Below are 18,509 nucleotides of genomic sequence, written 5' to 3'. Positions count from 1 at the left end.
CAGCAAGATCCTGCCCAAAAAACTCCAGCAGAGAGGCCCTTACTCTGGCTATCTGTGACTGATTTTCTGATATCTCTCGACCCTCCTTAATTGCACATGTCAATTGAGTATCTGCAATCCCCAATTCCTCAATCCGCCGCTTAATCTGATCCTGAGCGAGTCTTTGCCTAAAAAACTAAAAGCTTTTCGCTTCCCCCCTTACCGCCACTTTAAACGTATCCCAGACTATTGTATGAGAAGCTGTGCCTCTATTCATTTTTAAAAATTCCCCCATCCAATTCTTCATATGATCTATATAGGACTGTTCCACTAGCAGTTTCCTCTCGAAAGTCCAAATCCTTGGAGCCCTTTTAATACCCCTGAGCATACATTCAATTATCAGGGGGTTATGATCCGATAATATCCTGGGCGAAACTGAGATAGATGTAGCTTCTACCACCTGATCCGACAGAAAAAAAATAATCTAATTGAACCAACTTGTTATGAGGTACTGAAAAAAATGTATAACCATCTAAGTGTTTATTGTTGTAAAACCAAGAGTCGACCAAACGATGTTCCTGAACCAGAGCTTGAAGAGCCCTGAAGACTCTGGGTTTTTTACCAGTATAAATTTGGGCCCCTCCTTAATTAAAGTCAGCTGAAAGGTTAATGCACATATCCCCACAAAAACATATAGGGTGAGGCCAAAGAGCCAATTAGGGGTAATGTAGAACTGCTGGGTCATCAAAATTTGAGCAGTAAACTGTGCAAATAGTTATGGGACTGCCATTAATCACCAACTCAGTTATTACCCATCTACCATTACTGTCTTGTGCGGTTCTATTGCATACCCCAGAACCATGCCTCAAGAGAACTGCAACCCCTCTAATCCTAGCAGATTGCTGAGAACACCCAACCAAATCAAACCCAGGAATTTTCAAATATGCTCGGTCACTCCAGGATACATGCGTTTCCTGCAGACAAATCACCTCAAGATGGAAAGCCTGAATGACTTTTGAAAATAACGCCCTTTTTTTACCATCGTTGAGGCCACAGATATTCCAGGACCCTATGCGAATTTTACCCTGCGCCATTCACTTTTGAGAGTGAAGAAGCCAGCCAAAAAAAAACCACAATAACTCTCCCTCCCAAAAATACACATTTTTTAACAAAAAACATATTGTACGAAAACCATAATTACATTGTTGATTCAAGCTTTTTTAAAAATATTTTTGCCCCAGTCCCATCTGCCCCACCCTAAACCTCTTTCCCCATGTGCCCCCTCACCATCCACTCCCCCAACCCCCCTCCAACTCTCCTACCTCCCTCTCCCCTACACCCCCCCACTCTGTCCTTTCGATGGGAAGGCTGGTTGAGCACCCGTCCCCTCCCGTATCATTGCCAAGAAGAACCCTTAATGCCCATGTGGGCATTGCACCTAGAGAAAAAAAGAAAAATGATTTTTCCTATTCTAAATGGAGAAAAAAAAACTATTCCCTATATGGTGCAGTGCCCTTCTTTGAATGAACAAATCCCCCTAGGATCCCCCACTAAGAAAGAGTAGCATAATCAGTAAAAAACAACAATAATCTTACAGTGAATCTAAATACTCCTTAGCCTGAATTTCTGAAACAAAGAACCTTGTCTGCCCTTGAAAAATAATGTTTAGTTTTGAGCGAAACAGCAAAAACACTTGAGCTCCCTTGGACTGCAGGGGCCCCATTAACTGCCGGAGCTGCCACCTCCGCTCCAGTTACTGGACACAGATCAGGCCTGAGAAAGAACTCGCACCCCTGCCAGCCCTTTTTCTATCAGGTCTTGCCAGATAATAGATCTTTTCCCTTGCTAAGAAATTCAAAAAAAATATTAGAATCGCTCGAGGCCTACTGCCCTCTTGCCCAGATCGTTGCTTAATCTTAAATGGAAAGCAATGGGCTCTCTGTATTTCCCTTTGCCAGTCCCATTGGTAGACTTCAGGAAACGCCTCGGTAAGGAGTTCCGCAAGGAACTTTCTAACATCTGACCCTTCCAACCCTTCAGGCACCCCCAGAACTCTCAGATTGTTCCTCCGAGCTCTGTTTTCAAGATCGGCGAGCTTCCAATGAATGTCGTCTCTTTGAGACCGAATTGTATCCATTATTTTCCTCTGGGTTGCCATATCGTCTTCTAGGGCAGATATCCTCACTTCTGTTTCCCCCAACTCTGGAGGTAATTTCAGAACATGTTTTAACTACCCTCCAAATAGAATTTTGAACACGACGGCATACCCCTTGTAACCGGGCATTCTCATGGCGAGCCTCCTCCCGATGTGCCATTAATGTCTGATAAATAATTGCAAACGTCATTTCGCCTGAAGATAGATTAGTCCCAGTATCATTTTGAGTAGCCACATTTTCCTCTGAACCCGGTTGAATAGGGAACGAATAATCCCAGGTTAGGGAACCTGTGTCCGTCCCCTGAGGCAAAGACCCCTGATCCTTATGCAGTTTGCGGACTGTACCCAGACCTTTAGAAACAGCATCAGTATTTAGGGATTCATTAGTACGCCAATCCCCTAAATCACTGTCATCATTCATCCACTCTCTACTCAAAGCATCATCATCGTCTGAGGAGACCGTATGATCTGATAAAGAAAAGAATTTATCGCTGTCAATGTCCAATACCCGATTCTGTGGGTGGATTCGAGTTTTTCTTTCTTGCGCAATCTGCTGTTTGGTGGATTGACCTGAAGGCCTAATTACTAGAGGTATATTCACCACTGAGTCTGAGTGGACTACGCATCCCAGCATCTCTCTTGGCTGACTTATAGGATCCTTCTGACCTTCAATGATAGAAAGGTTTTTGTGGGAATTATCCCCTACCAGTCCCCCAGCCTCCGCTTCCTCCTTCCCCTCCATAATTTTACCCTTCACTGTGATTGGATTAGTAACTACCCCACTGAGAGGGTCCGGGGGAAGTTGTGAGAGATCTGGCAATGTCTGAGCAAAATCCAGTGTGCTAACATTTTGTATTTTGTTATTGTTGTGTCCCACTATCGTTTTGTCTGTTTTATTTTTAAACATTAATGGCAAAGTTTGTCTGGTTTTGGATTTTGCCCCCGATCCCTTGGGTGTCTGCTCAGCTCCCTGCACACTTGTTTCTACCTTGCCGCTTACACCGTGTCCCGCTGTTCCAGGAGTGTTGGAAAGGCGTTCTCCGGGGGGCTTCGGAATACGTTCCTGACCACCCTTTGACCCACCTCTCCCAGAGTTAGGCCGAGCAAGGGCAGGGAGGCCCTTCCTGGAAGGGTCTCGTTCCTAGGATCGCACACGCTGAGCTTGCACTATCTGACAGAGGGACACCACACAGTAGTTCTTCGTAAGACAGTATACTTTATCGATAGTTTCAAGGGATCTTTATGATCCGAAATGCAGGTATTGAATCAGTGCCACAAGCGGTGGCGAACTCGTGATGGGGGTATAGGGGTAGCGGGACAGTCTTTGAGTTCAGTGTCTCTGCGGAGTATCCTACGCACAGCTCTCAATCCTCGAGCTGGGGGATGTTGTTTCTTTCGGCAATCGCTGCCGATTCTCCTGGAGGGGAGTGCCGCGAGTCACTCAGCAGGCACAGGTGGTTTCGGAGTCGGGGACCCCCGACAGCGTCAGCAGGGCTCAGATGGTTCGGAGTTCGGGGAGCCGCGACAGCGTCAGCAGGGCTCAGATGGTCTAGAGTTCGTGGAGCCGCGACAGCGTCAGCAGGGCTCAAATGGTTCAGAGTTCGGGGAGCCGCGACAGCGTCAGCAGGGCTCAGATGGTTCAGAGTTCGGGGAGCCGCGACCGCGTCAGCAGGGCTCAGATGGTTCAGAGTTCGGGTAGCGTTCTTCGGTTCAGGGGGCGATGGAGCCGCGACCAGGTCAGCAGGGCTCTCGTAGGTCCAGGTCTTCTCTGCCTCCCGTCCCTTCAGCACCCCTTGTTATACTCCCCCTCCTCTTTGAAGTCCGGAGTCCTCGCTAAGAGGGGTCTTGGTGCCTGGGGGCGGTGTGTCGGGATTTCCTGTCGCTCGGCCCTTTGATCTGTTCAGGTGGGTCTGGGAGGGACTCCAGACGCCCAGCAGGCGAGGCGCCCGCTCAGCGGGGGCCTGGTGGCCGATCGAAACCCTCCTTGGGGAGGAGACCAGAGGTGTGACAGGGACGGCGTCTCCTGGTCTGGCTTGGGGGCTTCTCGCTCTCTCGGCCGGGCATGCGTGGTAGGGTCTTGGGTGTTGCTGGGGCCCGGCTGGCCATCGGGTTGTTGGGCCATGGTGGCCGGAAGTCTGTGACATCGGGGATCAGGTGCGGTTGCAGGGTGGCTTGCTGGTCGGGAGGGCCCACGCCACGAGGCCGGTCTCACACGTGCCCCCCCCCCCAACTGAAAGGCGGGGAGAACTACCCATCCACTTGGGGGTTCTCCTCGCTGAAGCGGAAGAATCGGGACAGGCAGTCCGCGTTGGCGTGGTCAGTCCCGGGGCGATGCTCCACAGTGAAGTCCATCCCCTGGAGGGAGATTGACCATCGTAGCAGCTTGGGGTTTTCTCCTCTCATTTGCATCAGCCACCGCAAGGGTCGATGATCCGTTTGAACCTGGAAGTGGGTTCCGAACAAGTAGGGCCGTAGCTTTTTGAGGGCCCAGACTACTGCGAAGGTCTCTTTCAATGGTGCTCCACCGCTGTTCGCGAGGTAGCAACCTTCGGCTGATGAAGGCTATGGGCTGATCTATGCCTTTGTCGTTGAACTGTGAGAGGACTGCCCCGATGCCGTGTTCCGAGGCGTCTGTCTGGACCACAAACTCCTGAGAGTAGTCGGGGGCTTTGAGTACCGGAGCAGTACATATAGCGGCTTTCAAGGCGTCGAACGCTTTTTGGCACGGGGGAGTCCATTGTATTTTCTTCGGGTGCTTTTTGGAGGTTAACTCTGTGAGGGGGCCTGCGATGCTGCCATAGTTCTTAATAAACCTCCGGTAGTAACCGGTGAGGCCTAGGAAGGCCCGGACTTCCGGTTGGGTTGTTGGGGGTTCCCAGGACAAGATGGCATCGATCTTCGGCTGGAGGGGGGGCCACCTGCCCGCTTCCCACCTGCTGCCCCAGATAGATCACTGAGCCTTGTCCAATTTGACATTTACTGGCTTTGATGGTTAGGCAGGCCTGGCGCAGGGCCAGCAGTACTTGCCGGAGGTGCTGGAGGTGTTCGGTCCATTGGGAGCTGAATACTGCTATGTCGTCTAGGTACTCTGCGCTGAACCCCTCTAGTCCGGCCAGGACCCTGTTCACCAGCCGCTGGAAGGTGGCCGGGGCATTCTTCATTCCAAACGGCATCACCCTAAAGCGGTAGTGCCCATCCGGGGTGGAGAAGGCGGAGCGCTCCTTGGCTCCCTCAGTGAGCGCAATCTGCCAGTATCCGCAGGTTAGGTCGAAGGTGCTGAGGTAGCGAGCGGCCCCGAGGCGGTCGATGAGCTCGTCTGCGTGGGGGATAGGGTGAGCGTCCGCTCGGGTGACCGCATTGAGTCCCCGGTAGTCTACACAGAATCTCAGCTCGGGGGCGACACCAGGGGCAGCCGCTTCAGGACCAGGACTACCGGGCTGGCCCAGGGGCTGTCGGAGGGTTCAATCACCCCGAGGACCAATATCTTGGTTACTTCGGTCTGGATGCAGGTTCGGACCCGATCAGGGACCCGGTAGGCTCGGTGTCTCACTGGCGGGCTGTTGCCGGTGTCTACGTCGTGGACACACCAGTCGGTGACCCTAGGGGTTAGGGAGAAGAGGTCTGTGAATTGTCTTAGTAGCCGGCGACAGTCGTCGGACTGTTGGGGGGTGAGGGTGGTTGACAGTCTCACCCCCTCTACGGAGCCATCTGTCTCTTTAGCACACAGGGGGTCTGGAAGGGGCTCTGTGTCTTCTTCAGTCCCATCGTCGGTGGCCAGGAGTAAGCTCAACTCCGTCCTCACAAAGTGGGGTTTGAGGCGGTTCACGTGGAGGACCCGGAGGGGGTTCCGCGCGGACTGCACATCAACTAGATATGTGACTTGACTCTTCCGCTCGACCACCTTGAAGGGACCAGTCCATTTGTCTTGGAGGGCGCAGGGTTTCACCGGGGCCATGACCCAGACCTGTTGGCCCGGCTGAAACTCGACCAGCGTGGCATTCTGGTCATACCAGCGCTTCATCTCTTCTTGGCTAGCCTCGAGGTTTGCCTCGGCGAGTTCTCGGAATTTCCGGGTCTGGTTGCAAAGCGCCAGGATATAGCGGAACACGTCAGGAGGGGTCCCCCGGAGAGTCGTTTCCCAGCCCTCCATGACCAGGCTCAGGGGCCCACGGACGGGGTGTCCATACAGTAATTCGAACGGGCTGAACCCCAGAGATTTTTGGGGAACCTCTCGGTAGGTGAACAGGATGCAAGGGAGGAGGACGTCCCATCTCCGGCGTAGGGGTTCTTCGAGGCCCATGATCATCCCCTTCAGGGTCCTGTTAAATCGCTCGACTAGGCCATTCCCTTGGGGGTGGTATGGGGTGGTGAACTTGTATGATACCCCGCACTGCTGCCATAGGGACCTCATGTATTTGGAGATAAAGTGCGTGTCACGATCACTCACAACTTCGCGAGGGAACCCCACGCGGGAGAAGATCCCCATGAAAGCCCGGCCTACCACGGGGGCCGTCACGATGCGGAGGGGAATGGCCTCGGGGTAGCGGGTGGCATGGTCCACCAGGACGAGGATGAATCGGTGGCCCTGGGCGGTCTTGGGATCCAGGGGTCCCACGATGTCGATTCCCACCCGCTCAAAAGGGGTACTAACAACGGGGAAGGGTTGTAGCGGAGCCTTGCGCTTCCCCCCACTCTTTCCGCTGGCCTGGCACGCGAGGCATGACTTGCAGTGGGTCTCCACATTCGCTCGCATCTTGGGCCAATAGAAGTGGGTAACTAGTCGCTGGTAGGTCTTGTCTTGGCCTAAGTGTCCTGCCAGGGGTACATCATGGGCTAGGCCCAGGAGGAGACTTCAGAAGCGCAGGGGTACCACCAGTACTCGGGCCGATCCCAGCTCGGCCGTCTTCTGTTCGCTGTACAGGAGGCCATTTTCCCAATATATCCAGTGTGTTCCGGACTGGTCGCCTGTTGCCTGGGCTTCGGCCTGCTGTCGGGGTCCAATGAGGGAAGGGCAGGTGGCTTGTTCCTGGCAGAATTCTTCTCTGGAGGGACCTCCCTCGCAGTGCCACTGGGCCATCTCGGGCAGGTCCCCGAGCTCGGTCAGGGGCTCGGGATCTGGATGCACTGACCCGTCATCGGGAATGGTTTCTTCTTCCGGAAGAGGGTCGTCGGCCTCGGGTAGCGCGTCCCGGACCTCGGGGACGGCGACGGTGTTCAGCAGCATGGCCTTAACTCCCTCGGAGGAAGGCAATCGGGCCGTCATAGAGCGTGTGGTGGCGCATACCCATTCGGGTAGGCCCATCATCTCTAGATGGGCTCTTCGTTCCACTTGTCCCCACGGGGAACTCTCGAGGTCGTTGCCCAGGAGGCAGTCTACGGGTTGGGAGGTTCGGACTGCCACCCTCAACTTACCGGCGACTCTCCATCCCCCCCCCCCCCCCCCATTCGAAGGGTACCAGTGCCATCCGGCATAGGCTCTCGGAATTGTCCGAAGATATGACTGGACAGAAGGCGTCGGGCAGGATCTGGTCTTCGGAGACCAGGTGGCAGTGGACCGCTGTGACACTCACTCCGGTGTCGCGGGGGCCCTTGACGCGGTGACCGTTGACCGTCACCTGCTGTCGGTACTTCTTCGTGTTGGCGGGTAGGGGTGTTCCGGGGACCATCTCTCGGTCCCCTAGGGAGACCAGGGCCATGGCGGCTGGTTCCCACTCTTCGGAGTCTTCCATCTCTTCTAGGGCTACGGAGGCCATGTGTCGAGCCGGAGGGGTTGTTGTTGCGGGTCGTTGGTAAATGGGACACTGGGGGTCACTGGCATAGTGTCCGGTCTGTTGGCAGCGGAAACAGGTGATCTTGACTCGGGGTCCCGACCTCCCCGGTGGCCCGGTGCTGGCTGGAGGTGGGGCTGGAAAGTGCGGAGGTTGGCCTCTGGGGGGTACTTTGCTGGGAGCCCCCCGGGAATTCCCTCGGTCGGCCTTGGTTCCCTCCGCCCCTCTGGCGGGGGGGTCCCTGACTGTGGCGACTGTAGTCTCCCATAGGACCCCGGGAGGCCCGGGTGTGCACCCATCGGTCAGCTTCGACGGCCAGTTTTCGCGGGTCAGTGAGCTTGCTGTCCAGGAGGTGCTGGCGTAACTCCACAAAGCAATGGGCGAACAAGTGTTCCCACGCGATTAGGTCGAACCACTCCTCAAAGGTGGAGACCTTGCTGCCCTTGAACCACCAGTCCAAGGCCCGGCTGTAAAAGTTCACGTACTCTACCCATGTGGTACCGGGTATCTTCTTGCAGTCTCGAAACCGTTGCCGGTACATTTCGGGGGTGAGCCCATATCTGGCTACTAGGGCCTCTTTCATGTGGCTGTAGGAGTTCAGCACTGTGGAGGGCAGGTCCAGCAGGGTATCTCTTCCCTCGCTCAGGAACCGGCCCCACAAACCAGCCCCCCAGTCTTTCTGCGGAACTCGGTGGGAGGTCATGGCAACTTCGTAGGCCTTGAACCATTGCTGGATGTCGTCGTTCTTGTAATATTCCTTTACCACATCCTTGGGGATGTGGATCTTTGGTTCCACAGTGGAGGAGGGTGGTTGATTTCCCGAGGGTCTGGACTCCTCACTTTTAGCCTTGAGCTCGATCTCCTTCAGGCTGCGTTCGTGTTCTAGTTGGAGTTTTCTTTCTTCGTGTTCTCTCTGGCGTTTCTTTTCCTCAAGTTCTCCTTGTAGGCGTAATTGTTCTACCGCCAACTTTTTCTCGGCCAGTTTTAGCTCTCCCTCGATTTTCAGCTTTGCTAGTTCTAGTTCCTGGTTGCGGCCCCTTTCTCGGTCTGCTAGTTCCTCCGGGGATAGGCCCCCTTCTGGGGCGCTGCTCCTTACCGGGATGCTTCGTGGTTCGTTTGGTGGCTCTCCTTCTGTTTGGGCCAGGGAAGCTCCTGCCTCGACCCAGGTCTTCAATGCTCCCTGGAAATCTTCTTTCGTGCTTAATCCGGTGGTAGCGATTCCAAGGTCTTTGCAGAATTGTTTTAATTCTCGGTGCGTATAATATTCCAACTGGTCCTCTCGGAATGTCGAGCTTGTGTCGGTACCTGCGGCACCTAGGGAGGTTTCTCCTTCCATCTCTTTTCGGTAGTGCGTCAGCCGTTTACTGCACGATCTCTAGGTGGAGGCTCGGATCCCGTCGTCTGCTACCAAATGTTGGAAAGGCGTTCTCCGGGAGGCTTCGGAATACGTTCCTGACCACCCTTTGACCCACCTCTCCCAGAGTTAGGCCGAGCAAGGGTGGGGAGGCCCTTCCTGGAAGGGTCTCGTTCCTAGGATCGCACACGCTGAGCTTGCACTATCTGACAGAGGGACACCACACAGTAGTTCTTCGTAAGACAGTATACTTTATCGATAGTTTCAAGGGATCTTTATGATCCGAAATGCAGGTATTGAATCAGTGCCATAAGCGGCGGCGAACTCGTGATGGGGGTATAGGGGTAGCGGGACAGTCTTTGAGTTCAGTGTCTCTGCGGAGTATCCTACGCACAGCTCTCAATCCTCGAGCTGGGGGATGTTGTTTCTTTCGGCAATCGCTGCCGATTCTCCTGGTGGGGAGTGCCGCGAGTCACTCAGCAGGCACAGGTGGTTTCGGAGTTCGGGGAGCCGCGACAGCGTCAGCAGGGCTCAGATGGTTCGGAGTTCGGGGAGCCGCGACAGCGTCAGCAGGGCTCAGATGGTTCAGAGTACGGGGAGCCGCGACAGCGTCAGCAGGGCTCAGATGGTCCAGAGTTCAGGGAGCCGCGACAGCGTCAGCAGGGCTCAGATGGTTCAGAGTTCGGGGAGCCGCGACAGCATCAGCAGGGCTCAGATGGTTCAGAGTTCGGGGAGCCGCGACAGCGTCAGCAGGGCTCAGATGGTTCAGAGTTCGGGTAGCGTTCTTCAGTTCAGGGGGCGATGGAGCCGCGACCAGGTCAGCAGGGCTCTCGTAGGTCCAGGTCTTCTCTGCCTCCCGTCCCTTCAGCACCCCTTGTTATACTCCCCCTCCTCTTTGAAGTCCGGAGTCCTCGCTGAGAGGGGTCTTGGTGCCTGGGGGCGGTGTGTCGGGATTTCCTGTCGCTCGGCCCTTTGATCTGTTCAGGTGGGTCTGGGAGGGACTCCAGACGCCCAGCAGGCGAGGCGCCCGCTCACCGGGGGCCTGGTGACCGATCGAAACCCTCCTTGGGGAGGAGACCAGAGGTGTGACAGGGACGGCGTCTCCTGGTCTGGCTTGGGGGATTCTCGCTCTCTCGGCCGGGCATGCGTGGTAGGGTCTTGGGTGTTGCTGGGGCCCCGGCCGGCCATCGGGTTGTTGGGCCATGGTGGCCGGAAGTCTGTGACATCGGGGATCAGGTGCGGTTGCAGGGTGGCTTGCTGGTCGGGAGGGCCCACGCCACGAGGCCGGTCTCGCAAGGAGATTGTGCCATTGCTCCGCCGGATTTCGCTGAGCCCTTGGAAATTACAATGCGCGCTGTAGGGGCAGCAGAAGCAGTTCCCCTTGCCTGAGCTTTTGGAGGCATCTCCACGAACGGCAAACCCAGCAGCCGAGCAGCCGCAGCTATCCAGAAGCCACAGACTGTAACTTGCTTCGAGAAAGAAAGAATCCAGGCAAGACGACTACTCCTGTAGTCTGGAGATAGATGGAGCACTCCTCGCATTCCTTATGCCGGAATGTGTACGTCAAACAAGGTCGTCAAACAAGGTCAGTTGACGCTAGGGATCCATGGGTTCCTTTTGGCAAGTCAATCGGAGGAACAAGCGCTGAACCAGCTCACTCAGCCGAACTGCCGGCCGCCATCTTGCCTCCCCAGATGTGTCACTCATTTGCCATAAATTCTGAATGTTAGCACTCTAGTTGATCATTAGATCACTGTAGTAAAGCTACTGCTCACCAGGGAAGTATGGTGATGGTATTCAAAGTGCATGTTTCAGTCTGCATGTCAGAATTTTTGAATGAAATAGAAGAGAATTTGAGAAGTCAAAATGTGCCCTAATTTTTCTTTCAGCAGCACTAATCCTAATTTCTATGGCAAAATGAACCCCCTAATTCTGTTCCTTTTAAAATTAAATGTTTTAAGAGTTACCACTTTATTCCAATCAAGATGGCTTCAGGTGTGCCATTCTTTTGTCATAAGTAGGACTGTTAGCGCTCTAGTTGTTCTTTAGAACACTCTGGGAAGCTGCAGTAGAACACAAAGGAATCCACTGACGGTCTCTGCCCTTGTTGGATGTACATGTTTTACTGAGAATGTCAGACTTCATTCTCACATGACTGAGAAAGATACTGTGAATTTACAAAAAATATGCTCTCAGTTTAGCTTATAGATCACCTTCCAAACCTCTGTGGGAAAAGCATGAGAAAATAGTTTTCTCTCAAACATGATTCATGATATCCCAGCAGAAAGCTTTTTCACATGGTAAAATCACCTCAGAACACACCACAATTCCTAAAATGAGTATGGTACCATCAACAAATGATTTATAATGTAATTAAAGTCTTAAAACCTTCTATTAACTGCAATTCTTTTTAATGAGGTGCTATTATGTATATTGGTTCCAAGATGGCTGCCAACACTTCTTGGATGAAGTGCTGACAGCCAATCAGATCTCACGATGAGATATGTGGTTAGGCTCCGGCCAGATATATATATGTGATTTTGATTTTCTCAGGAACTACTGAACGGATTTACGACATTTCAGCAAAAGGCACGACTCTCAACCAATGTCTACCTTTCTGCCAAATTTGGTGTAATTCCGTTCAGCAGTTCGGGATGTAGCTGTGACTAAAGGTCCCTATGGAAAATTGCATGGGGAAAACACGTTTTGGGACCCCCCTTTTTTCTCGGCCCCCGCTTGACGAATCACCCCGAGACTTTCAGGATAGGAGTGGACCGGAGCGGACCACGAGTTTTGAAAAGTTTGTGAAGATTCGTCAACCGGCGCCAAAGTTATTCCAAATAGAATGTTGTAGATTTTCTATGGATAATCTGTCCTAACTATAACTACCTACTGGCGACCGCCAGTAGGTAATATAAATAGAGTCGCAATTAATCAACTTGGAGTGGCTGCTTTGCAGATCCATTTCAGGAATAATCCTACTTTTAATTCACAACACAATAACTGATTTCTGTACTAGCCAATCACAGACAAGTTGGTCATCCTTAGCCAGGAGTCACTTTTTTCTCCAGATCATTAAAGATCTTGATGAAACCTGCAGAGCCAAACCATTTCACTGTGCCTGCGGTGCAGAACCATCTTGACTAGATCGCAGCTTGCAATTCTCCCTCATTGGACCGCTCGAGGAGACAGGATTTTGATGATCAACTTTTACACCTGTCCTACATCTTAACTAACCAATACTTCTAGACCTAGAGGGACAGAAAGCGGGCATAAAAAATTCTCTTTCCACTCTGAGCCACGCTTGGGTCTCCATGCAGCATGCGTCTGAGGCATGTCTCACTTATAAGGAGAGGGAAATGCTCAAATGGACACATTCCCCCAAATGCAAAAAAAGTTTAGGGAGATGACAGACCCCTCAAATCCTTATGTTCTGCCCTGTATAATTCCACAACATGTACCAATGGATATCCCACACTATGCTACAGAGTGGGGCTGACCTTTCCAATGGCCTTATCCCAGTTTTCCATAACATCATTATGAGTGATGCTGTGAGGAGGGGATTGCAGTAGCTCAGGAAGAAGGACTTGCATCTGTAAGCCACTCAATCTGGACTGATTCAGAGAGGGGCCACTTTACACGTGCCCTCCACTGAACTGCTAGGACTGCCTCCCATGCTACATGCTAATCACACTCCAGTCCCGCCTGTCTGCAAGCTTCTGGAAGAATTGCTGGTGAGTGGGCCTACACGGGTAAACACAAGGTTTGTTTCTATTAATGGTTTTTATTGCCATCAGTATTTTGTTGTATTTTTGCATTCACTGATTGTAACTTTTTTTTAACTTCTCTATGTTTATTTGACTTCATGCTAGTGTGTGTTCATATTCTCAAGCAATTCTTCTAACCTAACCCCTAAAATTAGCCTATGCATTACCCCCTCCTAACCCATATATATTGCCTTACACTAACCCCTAAACGTAACTTAAACCAAACACTTCTAAACTTCTCTTTAACCTCATTGCATGCCCACATTTAGTTTTTACACTAGTTTTTCAACGTGTTTGTAAATTGTACCTTTTTCAGCCTAATATTTAGCTTTTCTTAATTATTTGGTTTTACTTTTTCTTTGTTTTCGACTTTTTCATTCTGATGTTTTATTGCAAACTTCTTTCCTACTTCTGTGCAGTTCCTTTCGCTTATCATGTGCGCAAAATATTTTCTCTTATACCTCATATTTAAATGAAGCTGTGAACTTTTTATTTCATGATCTTGTATTAATCTTTTAAACTCTACAAGATTCCTGGAGTATATTTTCCTACTTAGTTCTAGCTCTTACTTTCCCATCTTTTTTTATTTTTTATTTTACAGAGTAATATATATAGCGCGAACTTGACCCAAAGGTATTGGATATCAGAGCGCTTTACATAGCACCAGTTGCGTTACATGAGGACACATTAATTTTTTTGTTAGGCATGGGAAGATTAAGTGATTTGCCCAGAATCACAGGATGTTCCGCGTAATTGCCGAGACTCGAACCCAGTTCCCCAGATTCGAGGTCGACCGCCCTAGCCGTTAGGCCAACTCCTCATCTTTATGTGCGAACGACTACCGTGGTGCTGATCGCATGTACTCACCTCTCTAAACTGTTACTATTCTGCTGTCAAGCTTCAGTTTACCACTGTGACGTCCTCCCATACCGCTTCTGCGGCACCACAGCCTGTCTATGCACCTACCTCTGTTATAGTCCGACACAATATGTCATTTGTGCAGTAAAGTACTCTGAAGTGTGGCCTATACTTTTAAATCACTACACCATGTCTGTTCTGTACACCTAGGTGCTCAGGGCGGGACGGTTGCGCGAGCACTCTTGCAGAGACCTGATTTTGCAGTGAGAGCTGTTACTCGTGATGTTAACCGGCCGGTATCACAGGCCCTTCGTGACTTGGGAGCCATGGTGGTGAAAGGAGACCTGGACAACCAGAAGAGTGTGGAGGAGGCCATGAATGGGGCACATGGCACATTTTTGGTGACCAACTTCTTTGACAGTTTCAGCAAGGAGAAGGAAGTGCAGCAGGTAATACCAGAAAGTCTTCCTTTGATTGTGCAACATGCCAGATACTGCCCTTCCTATAAAGGTTCCTTTTCCCATGTTTATTTAAATTCCCAATTATTGGAAACTTGTAGACATGTTGCACCCTGAAATGTGTAAAATACTTAGGGCCGGATTACGAGTTTGACACTTGGTGGCGGTGCGACTGCCATATTCAGAGTTTGGCATTTGGACTGCCATAGGACCACTGCAACTGCTGGGGATCTGTGATCCCTCAGGGGTATTGCAGCATTGTGAGGCTGCAATATGCTGGTGTTCTGCTGCAGCACGGCCAAACATGTTACGAGTTTCCTCACTGTAATTCCTCTCATGGCTGTGAGCCTGCCATGAAAAGTGTGGTGGTGAGGAAACTGAGGGGGGCCCTGTGCCTCTGTGCATGAGGGTGCATCTAGGGGGGCACATAGTGTGCTCCTCAGTCTAAATGCACCCCCTGTTCCTGCACAAAACGAAATGCACAACATTGTGCATTTCGGTCAGTGCAGGAACAGACTGTGGCACTCCTACAACGGTGCCTTTCTAAGGCTCTCCTATGAACCTTAAAAAGGCACAAATGTGGGTAGCCGCCGCAGGACCGCACAACCTGTATTCCAGTCAGAATATGGTGGGCGGGCTGAGTACGGGTTTGGCAGTCTTGAAGCGGTGTGCTGGCATTCCCACAACCCTCTGCAACACTGACCAAAGCAGTGGCCTCCCAAATTTGCCCTAGTTCCCTCTCTACTGTTCCCAGCCTTTCAAAATCCTGGTTTCCAACTCACCTGCTATGGGTCATAACCCCATAACCACTTACTGAAAAAGACTATTCCAGCCATGTTACCCACAATGATGACCCGCAACCAACCTTTTTCTGTCATATCCATTATGAAATGTACCACATCGCCTCTCGTCCAACCGTTCCCATTACTTCCTCTCCTCTCTGTGCCACAGATTCCTAGATTTCTCTCCATTATCGATAAATGTTGCGTCTCGCAATACCAATGCTACTACCAGTTGAAAAAACTCCAGGAAGGCTACGATCCCTATTTTTTCTATAGTCCAGCTATTGCTCCACACACCACTTGCCTTACTGAAAAAGACCAAAACTTGCTTCTTCAACCTAATCTGAGAAAATCTGTATGTACCATTTTGCATCATCGCCCATCCCACCAACAAGATGCTATTGAATTGCTCCACAAATGGCTTCTATATCTTCAAGTTGACCCACACACCCACTGATTGCCTAACTCAATGAATGAGAAGCAGCAAACTAGACGGTGCCAAACCCAATCGTCTCCAAAAGGTCCTAACTCCTCTCAACACTCTATATGCAGAATTTTGCTGATCACGTGGTGCCTCAACATCCCGTACCTGAACCCTGGTGTTTGCCAACCTCACCTCTAGCAGCTCAATAATTGCTCTCCTCTTGTCCTCGGCAACCTGACTCAATCTTAGTAGAAACAAGCTCAATCCCTAGGAAAGATAGCACTGCAGCTGGCTCCACCATCTTCTCTTCCACGAGTGGCATCCCTACATCCTCCAACAGCCCTAAGAGTCTGACCCTTCTCTTTTTCAGGCACACGCCAATCGGGGACATATTCAGCCTGTCCTGAAATGGACCTGCCATTATGCCTTCCTGTGTCCCCTTTGACATTTTAGCTCCTTACCACCTCGTGGTGTACCTTTCAAATGTCAAATTCCCTGCCCACCTCTTACCCCTCAGCCTGTCATACCCCAATTTGGACCTCTGTTTAAGACCTGTGAGTAACAATTGTCCGTCCACCTTGTTGTCATACCATCACACAGTATGCTGACCGGTCCAGTTTAACTGGAGTATGAGCTCTTCCACATGGGCATATGTACTCCCCTCTACAACCCCTCTTGTTCAGCTGCTGCCATTCACCCCCTGACGCTCCTTGTTCCCCTACTATTTACTTATATAGTGTATGAGTAGGTGGCATACCCCACATTTTAAGCACTCCTGTCTAAATTCACAGTACTGATAGAGCTGCCCCTGTTAAATACCCAGCAAGCACCCCCTTGTCCTGTCTGTTCTCTACCCACTGCCTTTGGGGGGGATGCCCCTAAAGGGACAATATACTAACGGCAAACCACTAGCTGTAAAATCTGTTGTTACCGACCTAGCAGGTGCCATTGTGTACTGCCATGAGTCATTATCCTACTTCCTCCACCCAATTTTCCCCTCTGCATTCTCCAGCAGCCGTTCCCTGATGTCCTTGTTTTATCTTACCTCCAAAAGATGATGTGTGCCTTTCTAATAATATCCATGTATTTATAGAGTGCCACGCGCAGCTCAGGGTAATGCTCACATTATACATTGGCATAGATCAGAAACACCACTGTCCAATCCTCAATTGTTACTGTGACCCTGGGCCTCCTCACTAATTCATATTCCTCCTTTTTTGAGCCCTTCTTTGCCTGCACCTGTCAGTGCAATAGTTTAAGGACTTCAATGTATTCCCTGTTTTATATCCTCTCCTTCGTGGCAGCCATTGAATATGCCCCGAGGGCTTCATAAATCTGACATAGTGCAGTTCCTTTACCTTAAGCTCCTTACTTTATGTTTTACCCTTGTCCCCAGTCTCTCTCATTCCTTTGGGTCCCCTTCCTTTCTCTCCTTCTTTTGCTTCCCCCTCATTCGTTCTGTTTACCTCCTTTTCCATCTTCAGTCAAAGGATGCCCTTCCATTTCTCAACACCTGCCACATTCTTCTCAAAGCCTTCTGTACCCACATCTTGATCAGACACATATCTGCCTTTGTGTAGTTTCACCCGCAGCCATCCTGTGGCACCTCAAGCTCTCCCCAACCCCTTTTGATACCATTTCCAGCTTTGTGCTGACCTCTGTCTTCCTACCCGGCTTTGAAGTCCGGGCCTGGGCCGATGCCTGTCATCCCGGCAGCAATCTCCTCTCTAAAACCCTTTTTTTCTCCATAGCCAGTGACTTATGCTTCCTTGTGTCCTGCAAAGCACCAATCTTCTCTCATTTTTCACTGCCCATTCCACCCTCGCCCTTGAATATATTCTGCGAAGCAGCACTGCTTCGCTGCACCTTCATTATCCCGCAAACCTTCAACCAACTCCCCTCCTCAATTTTTGCATCTTCCTAGTCCAAAACTGACACCACTCCCGCATCCACCACCCCTAGGCTTAGGTTGCTTGTCCCTAGCACTTTGCCATCGCCCATGTCAGCATCACCGTTCATCTGCTGGTTGCCATGCTCGTTCTGCCAAGGAGCACACACCAGACCTTCCCCATTTCTTCACACTGTCGTCCCACACCGAGGTCGGGCTGCTTACACCCGGCTGACTGTGCTGTTGCTTCCGCTTGGGGTGGTGGAGTTGCACAAGACTCTCCGGAGTGCTGCTCCTTCAGCTTGGCTGCCTCTATGAATCCTTGAAGGCCCAAGATCTGCTTTTCTCTACTTGTTCTTTGCTCTTGCCCTCATCCAGTACCCACACCCATTTCCCCACTCCTCTTGTGGCCTCACTCTCTATGCTCTCTCCCCAGCCCGCTCCTTCGCTGTCCTTCCTGCACCCTTTAGTTCCCCTACCTCACCCTTTGGCATAGCTCTGCCCTGATCCTGCTGTAGCTGCTCTCGTGCTTTACACCCTAAGCGGTTTCTGGCCCGAGATGCACTCTTCTACCCAAGGGTGCACCCTCCCCACTCTCTATCCTCTCCCTGCTTGTCTGCCTCCTCCTCTCCCTTGCATCATTCTAGCGTAGCAGCCATTACAGATGGTGCTCTAAAGAAACGCAGGCTTGCCAACAGCGTCCGCTGTCCTCTCTCACTTTCCATTGTTTACGCTGCCCGCCTCCACCAGTGTTTAATATGTAAAAAAATAAGTGCCAGGGCTCTCGTCAGGAGGCCACGGCAGCTTGCACCACAATTACCCCTGCTATGCTGCCAGTGATTGTACCAACACAACTACTAACAGTCCCACTCCTACAAGTGTAACAATTCAGACTATTCCAGTCCCCCAAGTTATTAGGTCTCGCGAGCCAAAGGCTCGAAGAGACATTTTATTACTGGGCTTTTCAAAGTGCTGCCGTGGCCTAAAGCTACAGTGCACGTGAACGTGCACGCACGCGGCACCATGTGTCTTTCCTCCGTAGCACGTGATCGTAATCTCGATCACTTTCACTTGTG

General features: G+C 51.3%; 1 protein-coding gene across 1 annotated transcript in view; it reads left to right on the top strand.

Annotated features, from left to right (window-relative positions):
• Window positions 1-18,509, top strand: part of LOC146830447 (nmrA-like family domain-containing protein 1) — an 84,546-nt gene that overhangs the window by 25,863 nt on the left and 40,174 nt on the right. The window contains exon 2 of the mRNA XM_085604685.1: window positions 14,092-14,330. Coding sequence (XP_085460811.1) covers window positions 14,092-14,330 — 239 coding nt within the window. The remainder of the gene's footprint in view (window positions 1-14,091; window positions 14,331-18,509) is intronic.

Source organism: Triturus cristatus, chromosome 5_1, assembly GCF_964204655.1.
Source record: "Triturus cristatus chromosome 5_1, aTriCri1.1, whole genome shotgun sequence".
Classification (NCBI taxonomy): Eukaryota; Metazoa; Chordata; class Amphibia; order Caudata; family Salamandridae; genus Triturus; species Triturus cristatus.
The sequence above is the reverse complement of the archived record's forward strand: the minus strand, read 5'-3'. Positions and strand labels throughout refer to the sequence as shown.